This window comes from Zootoca vivipara, chromosome 8, assembly GCF_965207765.1.
Source record: "Zootoca vivipara chromosome 8, rZooViv2.hap1.1, whole genome shotgun sequence".
Taxonomy (NCBI): Eukaryota; Metazoa; Chordata; class Lepidosauria; order Squamata; family Lacertidae; genus Zootoca; species Zootoca vivipara.
Genome location: NC_142591.1, coordinates 1,330,680 through 1,357,026, shown reverse-complemented (window position 1 = coordinate 1,357,026; position 26,347 = coordinate 1,330,680). Strand labels below are relative to the sequence as shown.

Sequence of the window (26,347 nt, the reverse complement as noted above, 5' to 3'; positions counted from 1 at the left end):
AGATACATCCAAATGAATTATAAAATTTTCGCTACACACACACATTCGTAGCAAACCGCTCAGGCGCTTCTCAAGTTGACAGGACAAGAAAAAGGCTATCAAAAGGAAAATTCTTGCTTCGCTCATATAATAAAATAAAAGGGTGGATGGTTGTTGCTTTTCAATTAATTGGCGGCGCATCCTTCAGCCAAATAACAGAGCAAGGGACCATAAATCACCGAACGACATATCTTCCCGTTTAATTTTTACTCTTTCGAAGGTTAGACGTTGCCGAGGTAGTTAAACTGGTGGGGTGAACCCCTTTTCTTTCCGCCCACCCAACCCACAATTATCCGATTTCCTTCTATGAAGTTTCTAGATTAATATCGGTGGAGCGAAAGGCGAGAGAATTCCCCGCTTGAACGGCAGGATTAGGAATATTTCTAGAAGAAAGAAGAGGGTGTGAATTGACTTTAGCCTGCAATCGTCTAAAGCGGAATTACAGCTTGTAAAATAGGTCTCCATCAGTCTCCCGGGAGACGGGCTCAGTTCGACTTGGGTGTTCCAGCTCCTTCTTACTCCTCGCAATAATTAGCTCCATCTCGGTCCCAAGCGTGTGTCTTCCCCACCCCCACACCAGTGTTTCCTTATCCCCAATAAATGTTGTTGCTGTTTTGCCCGGCCCCCAAGTCCAACAAACCTCTGGAGCATCCAAGGGACTTGCTTTGTTTACGAAGGGGTGGCCGCGCAAGATGCAAAATGCAAAAAGGAGGTTTTGGGTGCCCAACTCAGAGCTTGCAGCCGCCCTTGGGGGCTGGGGGGTCTGCCTTTAAGAAAGGAGAGAAGGGAGGGGGCGAAAGTGAGGAGTGTGACTTTCTTATCAAAGTGCGGAAAATGTCATTTTCTTTGTGCTTTGATGTCTGGTTGTCTTTCAGCCCATCCTTGCATGTCATTACCAGACTCCCAACAGAGAAAGAGGTGTGGGGCTTTTTTTGGTTTGGTTTTGATGGGAAGTAAAGAAAAGAGTTGGTGGGGGGAGGAGAAGACGAGGATAAAATAGGGATGCACAATTAGATGATTTCTGCCCTTCTATTACAGCGGTGAATGGCAGAATTCTTGACAGAGTAGCGAACCGGCGGGTCTATTCTTAACTGGTTGAGTTAACATATACGGGTTTAAAGCGCCAGGGGCGGGCGGGTGAGGTTTCTGGTTATTTCCCCCCTCAGGTCTTTTTCCTTTAGAGAAAGTCAACTTCTGCAGCAATTTCATCCGTTAAAAAAAGGAAAGGAAAGGGGAAATAGTGTGTTAGATCAATATTGAATCAATGTTGCATGAAACAAAGTCAGGATTAGTCCAGGGCAGAGGCCCGGGCCAGGTAGATAATGTGGCCCTTTTTTTACCCTGGGGATTTTACTGATTGTGAATGGGCTGACCGACCCCCCCTTTTGGAATTGGAGGCCCGGGCCAAGTGGCCCATATGCCCTCCCTCTGTCTGGGTCTGGTCCAGGGAGCCACGTTGTTTCTGTGGGTCCAACTCAGCCACCCCCAAATCCCAAAATATTGCTAGTCTCGCGGATTTCCGAAGAACTAAATCCCCTCCAGTTCCGTGCAAGTTTACCCGATCAAAACCGTGATAAATTTCAGTTTAGATCAGTGGAGCTGACTCCTCAGTTAGGACACTTGCTTGGGAGTAAACTCGGTTGAGCATAGTGGAGCCTACGGCTCTGTAAGCATGCATAGTTTGGGGCTGCAAAGTGCAGTCCTTCTCCGCCCACTAACCTGCGACTATTCCCATTGAACTCAAGAGGCATTGCATTTCTGAGTCCATATGCTTACCTGAGGCTGAGCCCAGTTCTACGGGGTTTCCTCCTGAGTAAACACGCATCAGTTGAGGCTGCGTGTCAACTCGACTTCTCTTTCCAGAAAAGGTTTAAAATTTTCAAGACTGCAAAGCTGCCTGGCTAATCCCCGGCAGCCGAGCTTTCTGTATACAGTACATGGCATTAAAACACATTGACTCAGCGCAGCCGCAACGCTCTTTTCTCCTTCAGGATTAATAGGTGTTCTGGACACTTAGACTTAGGGTGAGATGTGTTGAAGAGGAAATAAGACTCATAAACCTATATGAAAGTTTGAATCGCTGGATAATAAAGAGAACGGGACTCCTGCACCTTCCGTTGTTCCACAGAAAAGGGAAATTTACTAACTATAGGTTGCATGATAGCAGCTGAAATGTCCTCTCCCGTGCAGCGCTGCCTTCTTGGTTCACATGAACATTCTTATCACTAGGGAAGTGCATCCCATTGAAATCCATCTAACTTGCCTCGAAAAAACTGCGTTTCCCATCTGGGGGTGCGGCGTCTTTTGTGATTGGGAGAACTCCTTCTTTGCCAAAGTCTTCCGCCACCTTACGGTGCCGCGCCGGGTCCCCAAAAGGAGATTCCTAGGTGTGTGTGTGTGTGTTGTGAGGAGTTGGGGTTACCCTGAACTGTTCATCGAGGAAAGTGTCCAGGCGGTTAAAGAGGGTCAAACGCTGCTTACACTTGTGCCACCGTTCCCTAAACAGAGAAGAGCAAGGGGCGGAGGGGTAGCCTGCCGGGAGATGGACAAGGACGGAACGGACTAAACTGCCCTAAGGAGGGAGGCGGTGGCTTTCCGCTTTATAGACAATGCTAGACACGGTTGCCATAGCGGCGAGGACGCCTCAGCTTATGTATGCTTCTTAACGCAGCAACGAGGGCGCAGGGAGGCACCGAGGAGGAGCGGGGCCGGGGACGCAGAGGGGAGTCGGGGGGCCTCGTCCTCCTATCCGATCTACGGTTAGCTAGACGAAAAAATGCGCAGCGCGCTTTCTGGGTCTCAGTTGATCCACGTCGCCTTTGCAACTAAGCGCCCTCCGCCTCTGGAATGCAGCGCCGGATTGTTCCTTTGGTGGATGGAAATGTCTCTTTACAATCAGCCTAGACGTTCCCACCCCCTTCCTCGTTCTACCCCCCTTGCAAAATGCTGCCTTGCGAGCTCTTAACCCTCATTGTATGTCTTCCTGTGCCTGCCTTGCTCCTCCTAGGCACGCCTCACACCCATAGCTGCCAAGTTATCCCTTTTTTACAGGGATTTTCCCTTATGCTGAATAGGCTTCCTCGCGAGAAAAGCGAAAACTTGGCAGCTATGCTCACACCTCTCGCCTCTAGATTTAGGACAGGGTTCAACTAAAGATAGGCGCCTGGATCCATCTTCTACCACGGTAGGAGATAGTTACAGGTAGGTAGCCGTGTTGGTCTGACGTAGTTGAAACAAAATTTTAAAAAATCCTTCCAGCAGCACCTTAAAGACCAACTAAGTTTTTATTTTGGTATGAGCTTTCATGTGCATGCACACTTCTTCAGATATTTGGGAGATCTGATTCTCTTTGGCTTGAATGGGGCAGAGGCGCAGCATCCAGTACTTGTATGCCCCCTGACTATCTCCGCCTCCGCCGCCCCCACCCAAAATGCTCCAAACTGGCCTCTTGGAAGCCTCTGGGCTTACAAGTGCTTAACTTTGGCTTGGCAGTAAAATTGGGGGGGTGGAATTTAGATGGTAAACTCCTTGGGGCGGGAACCTAATCCTCTTTACTTATGTGACTCTCGGCTATGTGACTCTTGGTCGCCATCACCTTATGACGTAAAGGTTAAAGGGGCGTAGAAGGGTCGAACCACAGCTTGCTCTAGTTCCCTCCAGAACTAGAGGGGATTTCTAAAATGAACAGCTCTGTGGTGTCTTCTGCCTTGACAGCTCTGCCTACTCCACCTCACCCCCCAAATCCTAGGTATGCTAGATGCTGGTTGTGATTATTCAGTTCCTAGAAAAAACAGCACTCTGAATATACTCAGAAGAGCATGTTCCAGAGCGGAGCCGTGAGACTAGGCACAAATTCAATAATTCGCTGAATTGTCCGGATTCCATCATTAAAAGGGCGGGGGGGGGGTGCCAGCCCTGCTGCTGTGCTTTTAAACTGTAGCCTGACGCGGTGAAATTTAGAGAAGTTTCTTGGTCTGGCTGCACAGGAGCAGTAAAAAGAAAATGTTGGCAATCTTGCTTCGAAGAGGAGATTGGTTTCTGCCTAGACGAAGTATGTTTACTATTTATGCACTCATTTTCCTTTAAAAAAAACCTTGCCAAAAGAAGGATAAGAATAGGAAACACAAAATTGCCCTTTGGCAGATTTAATCTATTTCCAAGCGTCGGCTTCCTGGCGCTTTCTGCAAGACTCTCGCCCGACTCTGAAGCTGCACCCTGCCTGCCGCCTATCACAAACACTGAGATCAGGCTGCCTGAGCTTCTTGGAGACAAGGCTGGAGGTGATTTTCTTCCCTCAGCCCTCTATCAAAAGACCCGAAGGGAAGGACGTGGATAGACACTCATTTAATGACAAGTAATTGACAAATCCGAGAGGCCGCATTACGAGTGGTCTAGGGGAGTATTAATTATTGAAAAACCATTAGCCTCTGTGTGTGTCCTGCAGAGATCCCATCTTGTTCGGGAAATATAAGCTGTCACGTCAGTTTAGATGGAGGGGAAATCAGATGAGGAACTCCTCCCCCCTCCCTCTCTCCGCTGAGGGAATCGGAGACTATACCGCCAGCAAGGCAGACCTGGCTGGCACACAGGCTTCCTACCGAGAAGACCTCTCGCTTTCTTTCCCCAAGTAACTCCTCTGGATCTGTTCGCCTTTCCCCGACACTGCTCCCCAACAGTTGTCGTGGCCTTGGATGGTGTTAAAGAGGGGAGGGGAGGGGGAAAGGCCTTGCAAGTCAAGGTCACCGAGGCAAGGAGAGCCAAATCCACCGAGGATATATGGTGTGTCTTTTTCCTAAAATGCCCCCCAAATAGAGATTACGATACGGAAAAGAGGTTATCCCCTCTACATCTGAGGGGCAGATATTGGTCGACTAATTTAAAAGCTACGGAAAGACTGAATCCTAGCTGAGGCTTTTTGGGGAGATTACGACTTCACTTTAGTTTTCTATCTGTAAAATGGGGGATGGGTCTTTAATAAAGATATATGATAAATGGGCAAAGGGAGCAAAAGCCAAAGTTAATCTTTAAGTCCACGTTGCTTAATATGCTTGGCTGGTTTGACTGAATCTCGCTCTTGTTGTCTAAGCTTTCCCTCCGCGCTCAAAGCTCTTTACCACTCATTTCTCGGTTACTACACAACGTGCGACCTTCGAGTGGTATTGTGGGGCAGAAATAATTCCAAAGTACTTTTCACACACGCACACAAATTGAAAAATACACATTTAACTCCCTTTTAACCAGAGCTACTTCGCAAAGCGGTATAGAAAATTTGGAAATGAAACCGCCCTGTCCCGGGATTATTGCGGCTTCGTAGCAAAGGTTCACTTCGCTGTATAAGAAAGAGCACGATCCAGAGGGAAGTTCTGAGCAAACCGAATCGGAATGAATGAGAAATAGGCAAAGGTAGCGCAGACAGGTGCGCAGTTGATATTCACAGTGCATTGCAAACTACGCATTGCCCCAAAGGCCCACGTGTCCAGGGGTTGCGACCTCAGGCTTCCGCGGCCACACAACTGTCCCATGAAGCCGCCTCCATCCCGTTCAAGTCCTTTGCAGTCTTGGGAGTTTCGGTTAAAAAAACCAATTTTTAAGAAGTGTTATAACTCTTTTCAGAGGTTCAAGCCATTTCCCTGCAGTGTGATCCTATGCCGGCTTACTTGGAAGAAAGTCCAAATGTCCTCATCTGGGCTCACTCCCAGGTAAGCCTGCACAGCGTGGCGTCCTGCTGCTTCTGAAGCGTCAAGGAAGGAAGGAAGGAAGGGGTCGGCCGAAGGCGGGTGGCTGGCGCAGAAGCCAAGAAGAGGACAGCTGTTAAGACCCGCCAGCTGCTCCGATCGTCAACGAGGTCGGTTCCGAAAAGGGGAAAGGCGATCGGAGTAAAAAAGCTCGCCTCTCCCAAGCAAAAGAAAAACCTGCTGGATCAGGCCCAACGGCACGCCAGAAAGCCCACTGAGCTCAGTGGCACTTGCTTCCGAGTAAGCCTGCATATGCTCATGCTGCATGTTAAACTAGCATCTCTCTCTCTCTCTCTCTCTCTCTCTCTCTCTCTCTCTCTCTCTCTCTCTCTCTCTCTCTCTCTCTCTCTCACACACACACACACCTTTTCTGTTCCGCACCCACTCTTTCCCACAACTCCAACCAGTAAAACTTAAACAGCCCAGGAGGCCACTTGAAAATCAGGTCGCCATGACCTTTAGGGGACGATTCCGGCTTCCTGATAACTATGGGACAGCCCCCAGCTCGCATTCCTTCGCTGAGGAGGGAGGATTCTCGTAGCCACGGGGAACCTAACGCACATTTTAAACCTGGGGTTCTGGGGTCGGGGGAGATGACCGCTGCCCCCCCCTCCTCTAGGCCCGATTCTGACCGGGGATCAGCAGCAGGTAGGAATCAGGCAAGCTACCTCTCCCGCCCGCTTCCAGCAGCGCAGAACAGCAGCAACAACAACGCGCAGCAGCCCCTCCAAACTTAAAAGTCCCTACCTGATGCCCTGGATCTGCCGATCGCAGAGGCGACGGTGACGAGCCCAGGCGCCCCGCCAACAGCAACTCGGCGGCAAGGCATCGCGGCATTTATTGGAGCGACTGTTGACTTTAGCACAAAGCAAAGATTTCACTGCCCGCTAGTTTAAAAATGAATATTTTACCAAGATATCGATCAGCGTTATAAAATTCAGTTAAGCACAATGGCTCGAAAGGAGCAGAGAAAACACACGCACACGCATGCACGCACACGTACACACAGGCAGAAGCAGGGAACAGCAGTCCAAATATCTGTGTAAATTTGCTGAAGAATGACGGGCTGCGTGAAGTTTGCCCTCCTGGAATTCGGCGTTAAATATTTATTATTTATTTATTTATTTAACTGTTTTTGCTTATTCCCAGATTGCGGGGACTTAAATCACCAGCGGTTTTTTTTAAAAAAAAAATAGCGGTGGTGGTGGGGAGGGTTGAATGTGGAAGGCAGACCGTGTGGTCCTTTGCAAAGCGACCCCGATCTAGCGTGTGAAGAGGATGTGAAAGGAGGCAGAAGAGGAAAAAAGAGACCTCGACTCTAAACGACATCTACACACGCACACACATTCCTCCCTCTCTTTTTTCCTTATTAAAAAGGTCTTTTGGCAGAGGTATATATATCTTATCGCTGGGGATCAACGGAGTGGGAGACAGCTAACTTAGTTTAAAACGACCGCAGGCGCGATGGGACCGGCCAGGTTAGAGCATCACATTCGCTCCCCATTGTCCGCTCAATCGCTGCCATTCCAGGCCTCCATTCTTCTGCGCGACGGGAGCCTTTTATGTGGTAATGAACACACATTTTCCGCTTTGCTTCACAACGTGTGTGTCCTCGCGGGACACAGGCGGACGGCGGGGAAGCGCGGCCGAATGGGGTCCTCTCCACCCATAGGCCTGTTTTTTAAAAGGTGCCTTTTTTGGGGGGCCCAGTCTTCCCGAAAAAACAATGAGGGGGGATTTGAGAAGGATTCGCAAGTTTAGGTCACTTCTTAAATCTATAAACGTTGTGCGGGGGGTGGGGGTGGGCGAGGAGCGGACAGACTGTTGTCCGGAGGAAAAGCAATTGATATTTTATTTAAATACATACATACATTTCCCCAAATAAAGCTGCTTCGACGATGCAACCTGAATTAATAAAATTAGAACGTGGGAATAAGGTTGGCCAACCGGTCAGCTTTCTGTGCCCTAGAGAAAAGTACTGGCGATCACATTTTTATTTCTTTTGGATTTCAAAAAGCAATCGCCTCCCCTCCTGCAGATTGAATCTGAGGCTGTAGAGGAAAGAATCGAGAGTACTGCAATCACTAACGCGCAGATGACCAAAGTTTTGATATGATATGACGGATAGACAGGCAAATATTAGGAGAGAAGAGAAATTTACTAGTAGTCTTCAGTCTGAATGTTTCCCTCATTCCTTTCATAGTAAAAGGGCATTAACCAGGTTGTAGTAAATGTAAAACACCCCCCCCACACACACACACGTTCATTTCTCATATTTCAGGCTAGGTCTTCTACAGTCCTAAGACGTTCTGGTAAACATCAAGATTCACCATGTTTCTAACAGTTACCTTAAATGCACCCACATCTATAGATCAATATCTATAAATCTGAGCAAGGCAGAAATACAAAACTTCACAAACAATCATCCAGGGAAGAGTGTCACTTTCCTGACAAGGTATGGCTTGCTGCAGCCATCCAGTTAGGCCTGGAGCACCTGGGAAGGCTACATTTATGAGGGCCGTGTGTGGATTTATGGGCTGGTTTTTGTTTTGTTTAAATGCAACTGTGTTACAGTATTTCTCAAGTTTGGGTCCATGGTGTCAAGTCATTTACGTCTCCTTTGCATTTAGTCAAAACTTCCAGCAGTAAAACCAAAGTACTGTACTCAAATGTCAAATCTTCCCAAAAACAGGGAACCTGTGCACCAACTGAGTTAAGCCACTGAAGGTCTGCCAAATTCTCCTTAACAGTCAGATTTCCAGCAGAGTTACCTGAAGTTGGTCATCACCTCACTGGAAATAATCTGTTCAACCAGGGCTTGGGGTGATTAACACTCTATGGTTTTTTAAAATGTGTTTGTGGGAGGGGGCATTTTTTTAATTTATTGCGTATTTTGTATTTTCATGTTGTGAACTGCCCTGTGATCTTTGGAAGCAGAGGAGGATAAATAATGATGATTATGTCAATTAAAACAAGTAGGGGCATACTCCCCAGAAAGTTTACTGGCAGATATATGTATATTGTTCTGGCTGCATTGCAAGGTGAAAGGAAACAACTATTACATGTTATTATTGATCTATTTATGCCAGGGTGGCTCCTAATAATTTAGCGAGACATTCCCACAAGGGCAAATGAAAATTTGACTCCACACAAGTTAAAAAGTGATGAGGGTGGAAATCTGTAAATTACTTGATTCTGAATGTTGGAGATGTACACTCAATCCATGTGGTGCTGCCACATTTGGTGGCACAGTACTGCAAAAGTGTAAGCAGACTTCAGATTGGAGTAAAACCAGTGGGACTTACTCCCAATTGCATTTTCTAGAAGAGGGTCATAATCCTCCACAGGCTAAGAGCAGACTTTATACATAGCTGACTTGAAGACTACATGCTGGAACACCAGCCCCTGCCGTGTGTCGACTGGCACCATAGAGGTACATTTCCGGGGGTTAGGAAAGTTAAATTTGTGGTGTTTGGTTTGCAGAGGTTCGCAAATATGAAGCTGTCCTCCCCACTTTCTGAAGAAGAAGTCAAGTCGATTATTTCCAAACGTTGATCTCATGAAATTCCGTGAGAATTACTTCCAAGTAGAGATGTGCCCTGTTTCTCCGAAAATAAGACGTAGCCATAAAATAAGCCATAGCAGGATTTTTAAGCATTCAAGGAATATAAGCCATACCCTGAAAGGTAGCATCCAAGTCCTGGGAAGGAGATGCTTTTTACTGAAATAGTTCTATGCACCAAGGCTACTAACTGTTCATTCTCTCGTGGGCGCCACACATCACTGTCTCATCCCAAAGTCGAGCTATGATTGGCATGGGGAAATCTGATGCCCACACATTTGCCAGGGAAGGATTTCACCCGCAAGTGAGTGTTGTATATGCAACCTTTAGCGAGAACGCAATCGGATGTTGATCTTTCAGAATGCACTCCGGAGGAAGTTTGAAAGATGCTATAGAGCTCTCATTTGCTTCCCATCAATTTATTCGTGTAGCAACTGACCCCCTGCGAAATGAGTTTCCAGATCCTAAACATATCCAACTTAAAAGCCACATGTTCTGTTTATACATCCCACTTTAACCAATCACCTTTAGACTCCCAGTCCGATAATTACCTACCTGGAAGACCCATTGAACTCAATGGGATTTGATAGATATAGGATTGGAATGCAAACCTTCAGCAGAACTGGATTGTGTGAAGCTCTCTATTTAATGAATTTACGCGGCACCCTAAGCCTAATTACTCGGAGGACGACTCATTTCTGTTAAAAACTGAAATTCTATGCATGTTTCTTCTGATGGCGTTCAGACTAACTTCTGAACAAACATGCAGAGGGCTTGATGGGCTACAATCCTAGCAAGGCTTTCTGGTAAGTCCCAATGAACTCCACGAATGGGGTTGGGCTGTTGTGTGGGAAGGGGATCAACGTTGCCAATTGCGTATTAAAATAGCACCGTGTCCTAAATCGTGTTTATTCAGGTGAAGAACGTTTCACCAAATTCAGGAGCGGGGTTGTTCTTTCTCTCTCTCTTAAAATAAGGTTGCAACTCTAAAGACTGCAGGGACTAAGGCTTCAAAAACCTCACCTACTGATCTGGGAGCAAGTCCCACTTATTTAAAGGACACTTATTTGTAGACGATGACATTCAGTGGCGCTGTCTTTGAGTAACTGTGCTTAGAACCTTTGTTCATCTGAACTCCAGTCAGGGAGCACTGGAAGAAGTTCTCAACTCGGTTCACGCAAGCGCTTGCCTGAATGCATGTAATGGCATCTTTGAGGTGGTAAGAAAGAGTTGTTGTGGTCCGAGTGGAGGGCACAGTCCGCACATGCAAGTCGTCACATGATGAACGGAATCAAAGCCAACCCTTCACTTCTAAGTAGACGTAAAGGTTTCCGTACCCTCCGTGCATCCATCATTAGGCTGCCCGATTTTGCAGTTTCCTCCTTTTGTTCGCACTCCAAGTGAAATGTCTCAGAACATCAGTCTCGCGCCCTACAGATGTGGCAGAGGCAGAGCACAGTGGCTAGCAAAAAGGGGGGAAGACCAAAAAAAACACCCTCAGCCAATACGTGTTGATTCGGTAGCGAATTCAATTGCCTGACGTTCAGTGGACCTTACTCCCAGGTAAGTGCTCTTATCCTAGCACCCTGAGGTAGGGATGAGGACCTCCCCTCTCATTTCTGCTCTGAATTCCTTGAATTCCTTAAGTGGCAACTTGTGATGTTAGGATAAGACTGACCTACCTTGCCAGACTGGTGTGAGGATTACAAGACAGAGTATTGTGTGAAATGCTTTAGAAACTCTAAAGTGCTGCTAGAGGGCGGGGGTTAAACTATTGAGTGAGGCGTCACCGGCGGTTTCTTCCGTTTGGGGTCTGGAGTGCGAGTGGGTTGGGAGAGCACGGCCAGAATCCTTACTCAACCTTGGGCCAGCCACTCCCACTCAGCCTAACCTGCCTCACAGGGTTGTTGCATGGATAAAGGGGGGGGGAGCCATGGTCACCACCTTGAGCTCCTTGGAGGAGAAGGTGGCATATGAATGTAGTAAATAATAATAAATAAGAAACGAAGTTCTCTTTGACTTCCGGTGGCCAGGCAATCTTCTCTATCTGAGTCTAGTTGGAAACCTCGGGATTCAACCGAGGTTAGTTCCCATGGAACTACACCTGCTTCTTGGGAAGGATGCCCCGCTTATTCCAATTGGATCGATTCCCCATCCAGCGAGCCTTCGCTGGAAGCCTTCCTCCTCCTAACCAGGCTCAGTGCTGCGTCTTTGAGATCCTGCTAAACTATGCTCTCGAAAGGCCAACACAAAAATACCCTTCCTAGGGGGTAACTAGCTAGCATCAAATGTCTTCATGCTGAGCAATGGCGCTGCAGCGCGGCTAGAGGTGCGGCGTAACACGTAGCGCACGTACTCAGAAGTAAGTCCTCCGCAATTCAATAGGTCTTACTTCCAAGTAAGTATCATAAGATATTCAAAAGCCATTGAAGACCTTACTCCTGAGTAAAATATGCATAAGGTGATGCACATCAGTTTCACTGAAAATCAATGAAATTCTTACAATACTCTGAAGTTAAACTTACCGTTTTCAACTGTTTTCAGGAACGGTGTGAAAGGGAAGCATATAGCTGGCTGCTTTTGAAGAACTAGTTGGAGATCCACCACCGTCCACCACAGGAGTAGGCGAGAGTGCTTGTAGTCAGTCGAGAAAATCCACTATGCCGACGGAGTTTCATTTGGACTTGGCAAGCGAAAGGAAGCTCGTACCGGTAACTCCGCTTCCCCTTCTGCCAGCTCCTGCCATAGGCAAGGCCTCTCGTGTGTGTGTATGTTGTCACTGTTGCGTGTGTGTTGTGCGCAGATTTCTACATGAGCGAGATGGGGATTGATTGGAATCCCATCTACTCATCCCTGTTTTCCCGTTGCTAAGAGTCTCCAAAGAGGAGCCCCGAAGTTTATCCAAAGACAACTCAGAGGAAGAAGACAGGCAGGCAGAGAAAGGCAGGCCTTCTCAGTGAATACGGCTCTGGAGGGCTGACAGAAGAGGAGGAATATAGGAGCATCGAGCTTTCAAACAACTTCCGAATTGCCCAGCATTAGGTTAAAGCCTTCCTTCTTGCGAACTGCGTTTCAAGCAAGCTAGAACCCAAATCTTTAAAGAAAATAAAAAGAAGCTAAAATTCGAATCTATCTAACCAATTTGTTTTAAAAGTCCCGAAACTCTTAACCCAACCGCGCGTCCGTTTTGGTTTCCACCAGGCACTTGAGGCTTCACGCGCGTTCTCTGATGCAGAGAAAGGTTCTCCCAAGCCACACTCAGTTCATTAAGAAAGGCAAGAGTAGTCTCAGTGGGTGATATCGTAGTCAACGTTCATCATACTCAGAGTAGACCCATTGAAATCAATGGTTTCTGCTCTTCCCGCGTGGAGTATGATAATGTGGAGTTAATAGTAGTTGTACTACAGGGTTGCTATATTGGCTGTGATTGTGTGGAAGGCGAGGCTGAATGTTAGGTACAGTCAAAGATGAAGCACTTTTAAGGCCAGAGATTGAATGAGAGAGATGTGCGGTTAACATTATAAGTGAAATCAATGAGTCATAAAAATACTTTGGCTGAATACTGTGCTATTATTTAAATGACTCCACTATTAGCATGGTGCCCAGATGTTGAGAATACTGTACCCCTTTTAACAGAGGTTGCAATCCTAGTCATGGACTGGAGTCAGCGGGGATGTCTAGGCAAGTACGGTATAACTGGTGCGAGCCCATGGGCTTTCCTATCAAGTAATGTTCACAGGATCAAATAAACAAAGCAATATTTAAAGTCAAGTAGGCAAAGCAATAATGTACATATATAGAATAGGCAGCATCTATATATAGGCCTCGACTGAGAGCCTAACAACCCAATCACAGAATCATAGCATTGTAGAGTTGGAAGGGACCACGTGGGTCATCTAGTCCAACCCATTACAATGGTGGAGTATTTTTTTTTGCCCAACCTCTGCGGACAAGGAAGTCCCTATTGAGTTCAGTCCGACTTGTCCTAGGACTTCCATGGGCTGCAGCTCAGGGAGTTGGCAGACTTTAGGCTTTACTGATCTATTTTGCTTTTTACTAGAATCCCAAGATCTACCAACCAGATTCTAGTTCCTAAAGGCATACCGTGAGAATGAAAGGCCAAGGTGCCTCTGAGCCCATTCTGAGCCTAGGAGTTCGTCTGCAGTATCAGAACTGAGTTGAGCTCACAGCCCTTTCACAAACCCCAAAACAACCCCCCAACCCCCTTCATTTCAGCAGTTTACTTTGGTCGAGAGGGGGAAGTAATTTTGCTAAACAGTTGGGAGTCTGAAACCAAATTGCTTGGGAATCTAGTGAATATCAGGCAAAGATTTACCATAGATTCAGCTCTGTATTTACTTGAGAATAAAGTGTATATTTGGGAGTAAAGTTGCAGTCTTATTCACAGTTTAGATTCGAACGTGGAATCTTGCCAACAAGATGTGATGATGTATGAAACATGATACTCCAGGTTCATATGTGCATTTTAAATATGCATGTTATTCATACAGGCCATCTTGGGGGGGGGCACCCTACTTTAAGCCCAGTAAGCTCATTGGCAAGCAATATCAAGAGCTAAAATTAGTTCATTATCTTTCCCGCATCTCTTTGCATTATGCTAGAAAATAACAGACAGGTATTATTGTTTAAATTAAGAAAGGGGGTGGGAATCTCCAACAGCAATTTAATATATGGTTTGTGAGAATTTGGTCGGTCTGTACCAGAATACACATCTATAAACCATAAATAAAGCGTACAAAAACGATAAATTAATTCGATCGGAGTCGTTTACTCTCCCGGTAACATCAAAACTTCCTGTGTCAAGTTACAATCTAAAGTCCATTTTTGGGTACCCCCCTCCCCCGAGTTCACAACGCTACAGTCTTTTTGATCCTCAGTTTTGAAATCTAACACCGGTTCACACACACACTTATTTCTGTGTCACTTTCACACCCAAAAATAGATATATTTATAACTCCCCGCAACAAACAAAATAAAGAAACAGACAAGGAGGCTCCTAAAAGGAAACCTCCAACTCAAATAAAATTTAAATCGGTGTCTGAAGAAAGGTGACGGTGGTGAAGAGCCGAAGCCCGCGGAAATGGATGTTTTCCACGGCCCACGGTTGTTGGAGATCAATCCTGTTTTCCCGACGCCGGCGAGAAAAGAGTAGAAGAAAAAGGAGCTTTAAATTACACAACAGCAAACGTCGATTAAATATAACGGGAGCCTTTTCTAAACTAGGAGCAGGGCGCGAAGTCCAGGATTCTTTGCCAAAAGTGGTGCGCGGGAGAAGTGGGGTCCTTGCGCTCCTCATAGAAAGTTGTCTTTTTCTTTTAAAAAATAGGGCTAGAGAATCTTTAGTTGGTAGAAAGGCGCCGGAGCTCCCAGGCAGTGGGTGGAGGCCGCCGGATTGTTTTAGTCCTTTGGATATGGATTGGGATCGGGAGGCAACGCCGTGGGATAAACGGACCTGGCTTTGGGCACCGTTTGGATTCTTTCCAAAGTCTACATCGTATCTCAAATCTCCTCCTGTCCAGAGAAGTCTCGGGTTTGTCCTGGGGAGAGAAAGAGGGCATTGGCCCTTAGGGGGTGGGCAGAGCGGAAGGGTGGGGTGCCCTTTAGGAAGAGTTCATGATGGGCCTGGAGTAGACCCCTTGGTAATAGGAGGCGTCTCCGGCCAAGGGCGAGGCCTCCAGGGCGCTTTTGTTCGTGACGGAGCTCATGGCCAGGCTGCCGGGCACCGGCGAGCCGTAGCTGCTGTAGTGCATCACCTGCTCGTAGGCTTTGAGGTCCATTTTGTGGTGCGGGTGGTGTGGGTGGTGCGGGTGTGGGTGGTGCTGGTGGTGCGGGTGGTGGGAGTGCTGTTGCTGCTGCTGCTGCTGCTCTGTGGAGGACATCAGGTTGGTGATGGAGAAGGGGTGGTTGAAGGCGTAATGGTGCTCCGCCTTGAGGTGCGCTTCGTGGGAGAGCCCCGCGTGGGCGTGATGCTGCGCCAGCAGGTGCTGCTGCTGCTGCGCCGGCGACGGGGCGGGCTCCGGGTGGCCCTTCAGGTCGGCCAGGGCGCGCTTGTGCTCATGGCAAGGAGAGGCGCTGGAGTGCGGCGATTCCGGAGCCCCGTTGGGCAGGTCGCGTTCCTGCGGCGCCTGCGAGGCCGCCTTCTTGCTTTGCGACGGGGCTGCCCCCGACGAGGCAGGCGAGGCGCCCTGATTCTGCTGCTGTTGCTGTTTGGAGCCCGGCGGCTTGTCACACTTGAAGCGCTTCTGGCGCCGCAGGTAGCAGCCGTTCTCGAACATGTTGCCCGAGTCCGGGTGCAGAGTCCAGAAGGAGCCTTTGCCCGGCTTGTCCGGCGAGCGCGGCACCTTGAGGAAGCAGTCGTTGAAGGAGAGCGAGTGCCGTATGGAGTTCTGCCAGCGCTGCTGGTTCTGCCGGTAGAAAGGGAACAGGTCCATGATCCACTGGTAAATCTCGCTCAGCGTCAGCATCTTGTTGGGCGACTGCTGGATGGCCATGGTGATGAGGGAGATGTACGAGTAAGGCGGCTTGGCGTGCGTGTAGCTCCGGCGATAGCTCTTGGCGTCGCGGGATCGGCCCAGGCCCGCCGCTTGCCCGTACGCGCCGCTGCCGCCAGCCCCGACGGGACTCAGCGCCGAGTAAGCGCCCAGCGCGCCCCCCATCGAGCCGGCCTGCGCGCCCAGCGGGCTCAGGCTGGGGCTCAGGTGCGCCGCCATGCTGGCCATGGCCCCCGCGCCCGGAGAGAGGTTCATGCCCGCCGGGCCGGCCGCGTAAGACATGCCCATGGAGCCGCCGGACGCCACCGTCGTCATGTTGCCCGCCGTGCCCATGGCTGGCATGCTCATGTAGCTGTTCATGCCCAGCCCCGCGTTCATGGTGGAGTAACCCTGCAAAGGCGACAAGAGCGGGGAGCCCAGCGGTTAGTAGAGGTGGCCCACACGGGTCGGCCCACCCGAGACCCCCAACTCCCTGGCCACGGGATCGTGGGCAACCTAGCCCTCAGCCCCAACCACCACGTATTTCAAGGGAGCTTTCTTCGGTGGAACGGTCTCCTTCGGAGTCTATGTGATACAAAGCTGGAAGGTGAAAGTACCCAGCGCCCCAGTGAACATGGGGCACGGTCCAGGCACTCTTGGGCCCCTTGAATTTATATGGAAGGCTAGAGCAAGTGCTTAAATCTGGGGGCAGTTAAATTAAAATCGGTCAGATTTACATCCGAGTAAACACGAGAGGGGATCGGCTTGTAAATCTCGCCAAACACAATTTAAAAAGGGGCAGGGGGAGCGCCTAACTTTGACTCGATCGTGTCTGTGGTTAGTATAGGGGTCCAAGCATTGCAAACTTGGATCCCAAATGCGCTAAGCTGATACAGGTCCCAGTGATATCGATGACATACAAAACAACAACAACACCAGCACCTGTTAGGATCTGGACCTTAATCCCACAGGAGAAAGTCGACCAGTCTGGTCATAACAGTATTCCTGCATCCTCATTTTAAAAATTCCTGTTGGCTTTAATGAGCCTTTGCCCAAGTAACGTGCTTCTTATTGCGATGGAAGAAAAGGAGGACCCGGGTGGGTGTTTAAAATATTTCCTTATTCGTTGGTTGGGGAATTGTTCCTGTTAAAACCCAAATGCTAATGCAAATCTACCAGAAAGCAAGCCGGCTCTCTACCGCACACACTTTCCGTGTCTAACCGTGCAATCCTATGCATGCTTACTCAGAAGTAAACCCTACTGTGTTTCGCGGGACTCACTCCCAGCTAAACGCGCAGAGGATTAGCGCCTCAGACCCCCAAATCTGACTCCCTCGATGCCTTTAGGTTTCCAATCCGAAGCGATTCTCTTGGGTTTCAATGCAATTTACTTCCCAAGTCACTTGCGTTATAGTTGCTTAACCCAACAGAAGCCGGATCCATCAAAACGACTCGATAGAATTTGTGTTTTGTTTCGGTAGGATTCGATTTCAACCCGAATTTCTTATACACTGACTAGGGAGTATCCGTCGTGATCTCCCGACAACTTTATTTCTCTACTGCGGGGGGGGGATTGCATCGAAATCACTCGGAGGTCAAGACCTCAACCCTAGGCAGAATTAAACGCCATGGAAATCGGGGGGGGGGGCTCTGTTCAAAATCCAAAAAAATGGGGCTGACATCTGACGGCTCCAGGACGGAACCTGAAATGTGATTTGACTCAAGGAGGGAAAAGATCTCCGTTGTCAAGACCCGGCTGTTTTCTGGGGCAAAGGAAGGAGGCGCGCAACTTGAAGAGCGACAGGGGCTTGTGCGTAAAGCTTTGCTCCTCTCCTTCAAGAAAGAATTTTTGTCCGGCTTTGGGTTTCATTTGCCCCCAGACTCCGAGCAATAAATGCGCCCCCTCTTCCCCTGGTTCCTTATAGATCCCACCTCAAACGCCCTTCCTCTTCCCCCCCCCAACCTCTCTCTGCCAAACACAACTTTGTTAGGATAGCGCGGCTAGGCATGGCAAAGGATTTGGAGGCTTCGCAAGTCAATATTTGATCACAAAGTTAATATTATCTCAAGGCTAACACAGTGTTGTATAAAAAGAGGGCGAGAGGGAGAGAGAGAGAGAGTCCTGTTTTTTAGCGGGAGGAGGAGGCTTGGGGATTGGGTGGGGGACCCACACACAAACAGAGAGAGAGAGAGAGAGAGACACCCACCCACGCAAACAGACAGAAGTTGCCATTTACCTCCGGCTCGCCGTAGTAGTTGCTCCACTCTGTGTGCTCGTGTCCTTCCATTTTCACGACTCCTAGCATACTGGAAGCAGAGTGCATGGCAGTTTAAAATTTAACAGCCACAACAAGCGACGACAGAGGGAGAGAGAGCAATCCAAAAAGGGGGGGGGGGAGAAAAGGAAAACACCCTCCTCGGTAACCCTCCCTCCTTCTCCTTGCCTCGTTCCCTCTCTCCCCCTCCCTCCCTTCTCCCTCCCTCTTTCCTTCCTTCCCTCCCTCCCTCCTTCTTCCCCCTCCCTCTATGTGTGTGGTGGGGGAGGGGGAGGGTGGGCTCGCTTTGCGTGGGGTTTGTCCCTGCCCGCTATTGCTGCTGCGGTTGCCGCTGCTCCTACTACTGCTTGGGTGGGTTTCGCCGAGAAGAGTTGCCCGGAGGCGAAGACAAGGAGGAGGAGGAGGAGGGTGGAAGGAGGAGGAGGAAACGAAGTGGTGCAGTGACGTGGGTGCCGGAGTGATATTGCAGCCAGAGGCCAGGCTAGCCTCCAATCCCCAGGTCCTAGGCAGGCGATTTGAATAATCAGCTCCCACCTAGGGCTCTCCTCGCCAAGACGCCGGCTGCTGCCCTTGAGCACCCGTGGGCGCAACCTGGGGGGAGGCTTTTTGCCCCCCTGTTCTGGGGCTAAAATCACCTTCTTATGCTGTACCCTGGTCATGAATCTGGAAGGACTACCTCCCGGTTTCCTACTGACTTGGATAGTTTCAATGCTCTAGTTCACCCATTCGCACGCCTCCAGGCCGCGCTGCTGAGGAATGACCTTTGGGGTTTTAACATTTATTTCTACGGTTGCTTTTATGTTTTGCGGTGGATTGTTCTGAGGGGGCTGACCCTATATATCTAGGGATTTTAGGTTACGATTGTCATCTACAACCACAACAAACTTCTTCCTCCAAGCAACTTGCGAGGTTGAATAGAAATGCTTTAAATGTATGTATGCATACAATACTGTATAGTCAAACCAGGCATAGTTCGTTGATTACTATGGGGATTTAGAGGCGTGCTTAAGGTTGCGCAGTCCTATGCACACTTAGTAGGTGGTCCTATTTGGATCTATAGGATTGCGCTAAACAACTATCCCATTGAAATAAATAGGACTGAAAAGTGCATGCCTTAGACTGGATCGCACCATAGGTAGAGAAAAGAAAGAAAGTTGATACTTTAACCTTGGTCTGTTTCTTCAGAAGATAACTAAGGAAAACTCCGGCAGCCACAGTCCATACTTTCGACTTCGGTTGAAATGCTTGGACTTCAAAAATTCTACAGGAACTAGGCTGATAGTAATCACATTGGCCTAGCCATAATAATTCCCTTCCACTTCCCAAACTATTCGCTTGGCTTAAATGGCGGGATGGGGGGTCGTAAGGGAGGCATTTCATTTTCCCAGTTCTAACTCTGCTAAAGATTTCAATAGAAGATTGATTGATTCGGTGACAACTAAAATAGAACCTCTGCGCTCAGGAGCAGTATATCTTTGCTCTGGACAACCAACAGGAAATGGCGTCAGAAACAGAACGCGGCCCTTTGGTGCCATGCAGCAAAGCAGTCTCTCGCGGCCCCTTGTTGCCCTTGCGCTCCTGGCGATCCGGAAGGGCCTCGCGCCCTGGGCATCCACTGCCGCCCCCGACCTGCCCTGAGCCTGCCAGAGTAGGCGGCCAGCAGGAGCTCGCCAGGTGTACCCGGCACCCTAAGGGTGGATCCCCCCCCCAATCGACAACATTTCGTAACTAAAACAAACCGCCTCGAAGTCACCCAGCTGGGCTAGTGCGAAATGTTCCAGGCGAACCGCTGAAGAAAGGCTGGCAGGGACTCGGCCGGCCAACCACACTTAGCGCCGAGGGCGCCTTGGCAGCGAGCGCAAGCGCAGGAGCCGGCACGGACGAATAATAATAATAATAATAATAATAATAATAATAATAATAATAATAATAATAATTTATACCCCGCCCATCTGGCAGGCGACCCAGGGCAAAGGGCTTCAGCCCCGGATTGAGGGAAGCAGTTTTGAGCCGGCAGGTCGGCCTCACGCAGACCTTAGCCCGGCGACGTTCAAGGGGCCCGAGCCTCCAGGATCGCCACAGTCAACTCTGCTGGCTTCCAGGAACGTGACTCCACTGGCCAGATCTGTTGAAATTGTCGGGACTGGAATGCGCTTCGGAGCTGCGCCATAGTCCCGCACGTTTCAGCGGGAGACTTGGGCATCTCTCTGCGTCCAAAGGCTCCGTAGGACTTGAAAGTGCTTAGCGTGGAGCTGCACCCCGTGGTGGCATAGCTGCCAAGTTATCCCTTTTTTAAAGGGATTTTCCCTTATGCTGAATAGGCTTCCTCGCGAGAAAAGGGAAAACTTGGCAGCTATGCGTGGTGGGCCGGCAGGCAGTGCCCTCTCTTCTGCCAGAAGCAGTTTGTTTCAGCAGGAGATAAACGTTCGATCCCTTTGAAATCCGAGGCCTTCAAAGTGCTTCGTTCTGGCTGGATCCCGCACTAAAGCATGCAAGCTCTCAAGGAGAGTTGGGGAAATGGATGCCCTCCAGGTGTCGCTGGACTCCAGTTCCCACCATCCCTGACCATTTTGCCGGGCTGACACGTGCTGATGGGAGATGGAGTTCAATGTCACCTGCAGTGCCACAAGGCCCCCTCCTTTGGTCTAAGATGAATGCCTGCTGTTCAAGCAGGTCTGGTAGTCTATTCCAGAATTGTGATCAAGAGCTGCTGTCGCCGAGCAGGAAATGTATTGCTCAAAGGCGTTTTTTCCCTTATTCCTAGGGAAGTGCTACCAGAATCAAGGCTCGCATGGAAAAGATGCTGGAGCTTTCTCCGCTGAAAGGAGCAAGCGATTCAGGGTTTGCTTTAATGGGGAAATGTTTGCTCTCTTGTTAAAAGATGACATTCACGTCAGCAAGGATGCGCACTGGAAAGTGAACTCTCCTCGGAAATGGCATTAGCGCTTTCTTTCTTCCCTTCAAAGCGCTTGGCAGGTGCGCGATCTCAGTCAGAAGTCACTCTATGAGCGCTTTCTTGGCGGTTTTCGTAGGCAGGACAGAGGCTGGGTCTTGGCGCGGACCTTTCCAGGCCGAGCGCCACCAATCGAGAACTTCCTGGCTCGCTGCTTGATCCTTCCATGCATTCAGTTGGACTTCACTTCCAAAATCAGCCTACAGTATTTGGGTTCGTGGGCAAAGAACGAGGGGGGGGGAGGATTCAGAAACTCGCCAAGCCTTCATCAAAGTGAACGAGCTTTTGTTCAGAAACAAAGCAACAATAAGTATTTGTTGCCTTTCTGTTATTTTTAAAATATATATATCACAGCAAAGAATAGACTAAGGGATGCCAACTTGACTAAAACATTGGGGGGACGGGACGGCAGGTAAGTCCCACCCTGCCTAATAGATCACAAGACGCGGCGCACGTACACCATTTGAATGGCAATGCCCATCAACGGGGGGGGGCGACACCTCAAATATTTAAGGGGGGGCTGAAGGGACCTCGGCCCCTAGGAATAATTGGCTCCTACGTATAGACTCCACTGTGCAGTTCTCTTGCGCGAACCCTTTAAATGTGGTTTGAAAAGAACAACTTCACGTGCGCCGACGTTATCAACCATGTATTGGGGATCTTTCCTTTCCTTTAATTGTTGTTATTGTTTAGTCGTTTAGTCGTGTCCGACTCTTCGTGACCCCATGGACCATGGCACGCCAGGCACTCCTGACTTGCACTGCCTCCGATCAATATGTGTAGGACATGTGACCAGCTCCGAGATTTTGATCCTCCTGAAGTGGAATAATTATAAATTGTCTGAAACACTCTGAAGAGCGGATCTCTTCCCCCAACGCGCTCGAAGCAGAGCCACTGGATTGGCAGGCTTGTTGGCGGGGCAATTCAGCGAATGCATCAATGGGCAGGTGCTGCTTCTGCACCTGGAGCTGCAAGGAAAAGGGTGATTCTTCAGAGAGGAATCCCATTTGTCTCCTTCCATTGTTCAGACACGGCAGGGGAAAAGACGGGCAGGCAGGCAGGCAGGCAGGCAAGCAGCGCTCATTACAATTCGCCAGGTGCCATTCCACTGAAAAGAAGGGAGCCCTGCCTTTTTTCCTTACCTGAAAAGCCACGTCAGTGCCAGCTAGCAAACGAACAGAGTCCCCCTCTGGTTTTTCTGAAAGGGGCCCCTCCACCTCATCACTCCCTTGCATATCAGTGAGCACCTGAGGGAACCTATAGCCTGTAGCATGGCCCCGAGAAAGCAAGGCTCTGAAACTCAGGGGTCATCTCCACCTTTATTTCTTTATTTCATAAAATTTATACACCCCTTGATTTCTTAAAAAAAAAAACTCTTCAAAAAAATTGCCTCAGTTTTCTAAGCAGCTGGGTAGGTTCCAATCCCATAAACCCGTTTTGTTTTTAGACAAAGAAGTGCTTCCTTTTGTCTGGCCTAAACTGAATCCCAGTTAGCTTCTCTGGTGACCCAGAGCTCTCCTCTCCCAAACAGTCACTGTTGCCTTCATGTCCATACTACCCATGTGTCTTTCAGCTGGTTTTAAAGCACCATTCAGGAGCTGGTTTTTATTTAGAAAGCCATAAAATTTATAAATGTGGGCAGATTTCAAGTTTGTTGGAACTCCTTTTTTATAGGATCTACCAACCAGAGCCAAGTGTAAAAGAGCACGTCCCTCTGGACCCATTCTGAACCTGATTTGTCTTTCCCAACAGAAATCAACTCCTGGTTAGCTTTCCTCATTTCAGCAGCCTAATTTAGATGGGGAAAGTTATTCAAAAAATTAATAGCAAGAAACTATTGCAGATCTAGTGCCAATCACTCAGAGATCTACCAGCAGACCCAGGTCAACATTCTGCCCAACCCTGGTCCAGAACCATGAGCGTACCTGGGGGATCCTTACTCTCTTATGAACCAGCCCAGGAGCTAAATTCTTCAATGACTGTCTTCTCCAGATGTCACCATCTGCCTGGCCACCAGGGACATGGCCTATTCTGGTTGTGAAAGTCCAGTGGCTCACAGCGACCCACTTGAGAACTTTATTGTTATCTTTTAGGTGCCAAGTAAAGGCTCTCTTGTTTCTTTGGGTGACCTATTTGGTTGCTGGATTTTACCGCACCAGATGGTTGCATTTTGCCACTTTGTGACCTGTTGCTTTTATAGTTTCTTCTGTACTCTAGTGTGGATGCAGTTATGCAATGTGTGCTTTTATGACATTGATTTTCTGAAAGTGCTATTTACAGCAGGGTACAAGTGTTTTCAAACAAATAAACCTGTATCAGCTTCAATGAAAATTTGGAACATTTGTAGCTGAGGCTGGTCTGGGAATCCAATTCCTTTTGTAGATCCAGTGAAGGTTGGATCCATTTGTATTCATGACACCACTCATATCCTTTTCTTTAAATGCATGTGAAAGTTTAAGAAGAAAAGAAAACACCCTGAATTTTCTCAATCAAGAAAATGGATCTCTGGCAGGTGTGAGAAACAAAGCAATTGCAGCAGGAAATTTCAAGCCAAGCCCCCTTTTTGGGTTGAGGAAGTGCAATCTTTCAGAGTCCCCAGGGATCCTCAGAGGTGTTAATCTCTGTTTTCTTTCCAGCAGCTCCATATAGTGAATCTGAGATCCACATCTACAGTGTAGTGTGACTGTTCCAGGGAGTCTCTTTTGCAAAGTGTAAGAATCCATAATGACTTTCCTGTAAATGGTACCTAGGGACTGATTAATCCTGTTACAGCTTTACATTGCTGTTAGCTCCCAATAAACACTTGTGGGGGGAGGTTTAGCTCTCTTTCAAAAAGCTGGAACATCACAGAGTGGGTGGAAATTACATGCTGATAGGCAAACCGTGAGCTTGTCCTGAACTTTGGAAGAAGAAAGGAAAAGGAAACTATGGGGATTAATATACAGAAACCACTGATTACACTGGATTGTGGAGTAGCTTGGATCTATTAGCATTCATCTCCTAATGTCTTGCAAGGAAGCTTTCTTTTCCCCTAAAGAAAGGCTACCAAAGGCTAGTGGAGCCCATGAATATCTTTACAAATGCCTGACCACAACAGAGCCTCAGCTGCTTTAACATCAAGCTCAATAAACAGATTGTTAAAAGGTTTTTAAAAAGTTTCTTTTTAAAATGGTACTTTTAATTTTAATATTCTTTATTTAAAGAGAAAAGGCAGATAAAATTCTAGCATGATAAAAGGAGAAATGTAACCTCAAAAGAATTGCCTCTGATACCTCCAAAGGTTTGCTCCAAAGACATTGCTGTTGAGCCGTTCCTGTTCCAGTAATTTATATCTGAGAATTTAAGGGGTCATTCCTGAGCTGACATGACCCCTTCAAAATACAGGGACGTGTGGGGTGTTTTGAAATCCCTATAGGGCTGCGCTTCCATTGTCATCACGGACTCCTCGGCTCCCCAGACATTTGCCTGATCAAAGTGAGCAGCTCACACATATCAGTGTTGGCCCACTCAGGATAGAGTTCACCTTTATAACTCCCTCTTTGTTTCTTGTAACTTGGAAACATTTCTCATTTTATGACGGGTGGAACCAAAGGGGAGTGTGACTGGTTGGGTTGCACTGGGCAGGAACCTCAGGGGTGTCGCAGGGGGAGCTGCAACTATGATGTAGAATGCAAGGTGAGAGGCAGGGGGTGCACACGCCCAATTTTGGCATTGCACAGGTTGCCACTGAAATTTGAGACCCCCCCCCAAGGTCTGCCACTGCATCCAATGAAGCTGAATGTTGGAGGATTTAGGACAGGCACCCCCAAACTGCGGCCCTCCAGATGTTTTGGCCTACAACTCCCATGATCTCTAGCTAACAGGACCAGTGGTCGGGGAAGATGGGAATTGTAGTCCAAAACATCTGGAGGGCCGAAGTTTGGGGATGCCTGATTTAGGACATATAAAAGGAAGTACACACAACACATTGTTAGACAATGGAATTTGTTTCCAAGGGAAGCAGTGCTGGTTTTAAAATGGGATTCAACAAATTCATGGAGGTGGAGGCTATCAATGACTACTAGACAAGATAAATAAAAAAAATTCCTTCAGTAGCACCTTAAAGACCAACTAAGTTTATATTTTGGTATGAGCTTTCGTGTGCATGCACACTTCTTCAGATACACATACTAGACAAGATGGCTATGCTCTTCCTCTGCATTGTGCTTCAGATACTAGACAAGATGGCTATGCTCTTCCTCTGCATTGTGCTTCTGAATACCAGCTGCTAGAAACCACAGGTGGGAAGAGTGTTCTTGTGCTCAGGTCCTGCTCCTGGGCTGGGCATCCCACAGGCATCTGATTGGCCATTGTGATAACAGGATGCTGGACTAGATGGGCACTAGCCTGATCCTATGTACTTATGCATGAATGGGCAGCTGCTACCATAGTTTTTTTGCCTGGATGTTCAGTACAGAGGAACACAGGAAATTGCTTCATACAGAATCAGACACAGTGTTCCATCTATCTCAGTATTGTCTACCCTGACTGGCAGCAACCCTCTAGGGTTTCAGGGGTTGAACACGGGACCTTCTGCACACAAGGCAGATGCTCTTCCACTGAGCTCTGGCCCTTCCCCTTCCACATACCTTCCCTGAAAAGAATGTCATAATGTAGTAAATGCATGGTCAAACAACTTACACTGTTACATTGGCCAACACCTTCACTGCATGTTGAGATGTTCTGTTCTGTCCTGAATCTGCATTCAGACCATTTCCATTGCATTCAGGATGTTCCCTCTATCTTCACCCACATTGTAGTGAACCCAGCTCCTCAGGGTTCTGCCCTGAATGGTGGGTTTAGATGCCAAGGGTCCAGAGTGGCGAATAGCATTGGGAAGCCACTGATGGCGCTGGTTGCAGGAGCAGCAGCTGGGGCAACAGCAGCAGTTCCATGGAAATAATTGTAAACAAATATCTGTCATTAATGTAAAACAGCCTCTTGCTCCTCATCCTACCTATGGGACAATAACTAAAATCTGAATGCAAGATTTGTATTTTATGGGAAGGGAGTGTTTGCATCCTGCTTAGGAGGCCAATTTTTCATGGAGTGTAATTTTTTGTTTTCTAAGGCACATACCCAGTTAAGAAGAAGACTATTAGAAAATACCCATTTCTACACTGAGAGAAAGAAATTTGGTGACCATCTAATTAAGAGACAGAATATAGGTGGGGCCAAATCTACATCTACATGCAGCCACTGGGAGAGATCATCAGGGGGTTTGGGCTGGGTGTTCATCTAGTTATCTCTCG

General features: G+C 48.2%; 1 protein-coding gene across 46 annotated transcripts in view; it reads right to left on the bottom strand.

The window, feature by feature from the left end:
- FOXA2 (forkhead box A2) overlaps positions 1 to 18,308 on the bottom strand; it is a 107,093-nt gene extending 88,785 nt beyond the window's left edge. For 3 of the 46 annotated variants that reach the window (XR_015951264.1, XR_015951268.1, XR_015951290.1), the window contains exon 1: positions 6,522 to 6,751. Coding sequence is in view for 1 of the 46 variants with exons in the window: in XM_035101311.3 (XP_034957202.1) it covers positions 14,958 to 16,238; positions 18,065 to 18,151 (1,368 nt within the window). In the remaining 45 variants the exon portion in view is untranslated. Of the gene's footprint in view, positions 1 to 6,521; positions 6,809 to 13,667; positions 16,239 to 18,064 lie in introns of those variants that run through there. The other 43 variants (XR_015951262.1, XR_015951269.1, XR_015951289.1 and 40 more) reach the window with 32 other exon arrangements.
- Between the last annotated feature and the right edge of the window lie 8,039 nt (positions 18,309 to 26,347).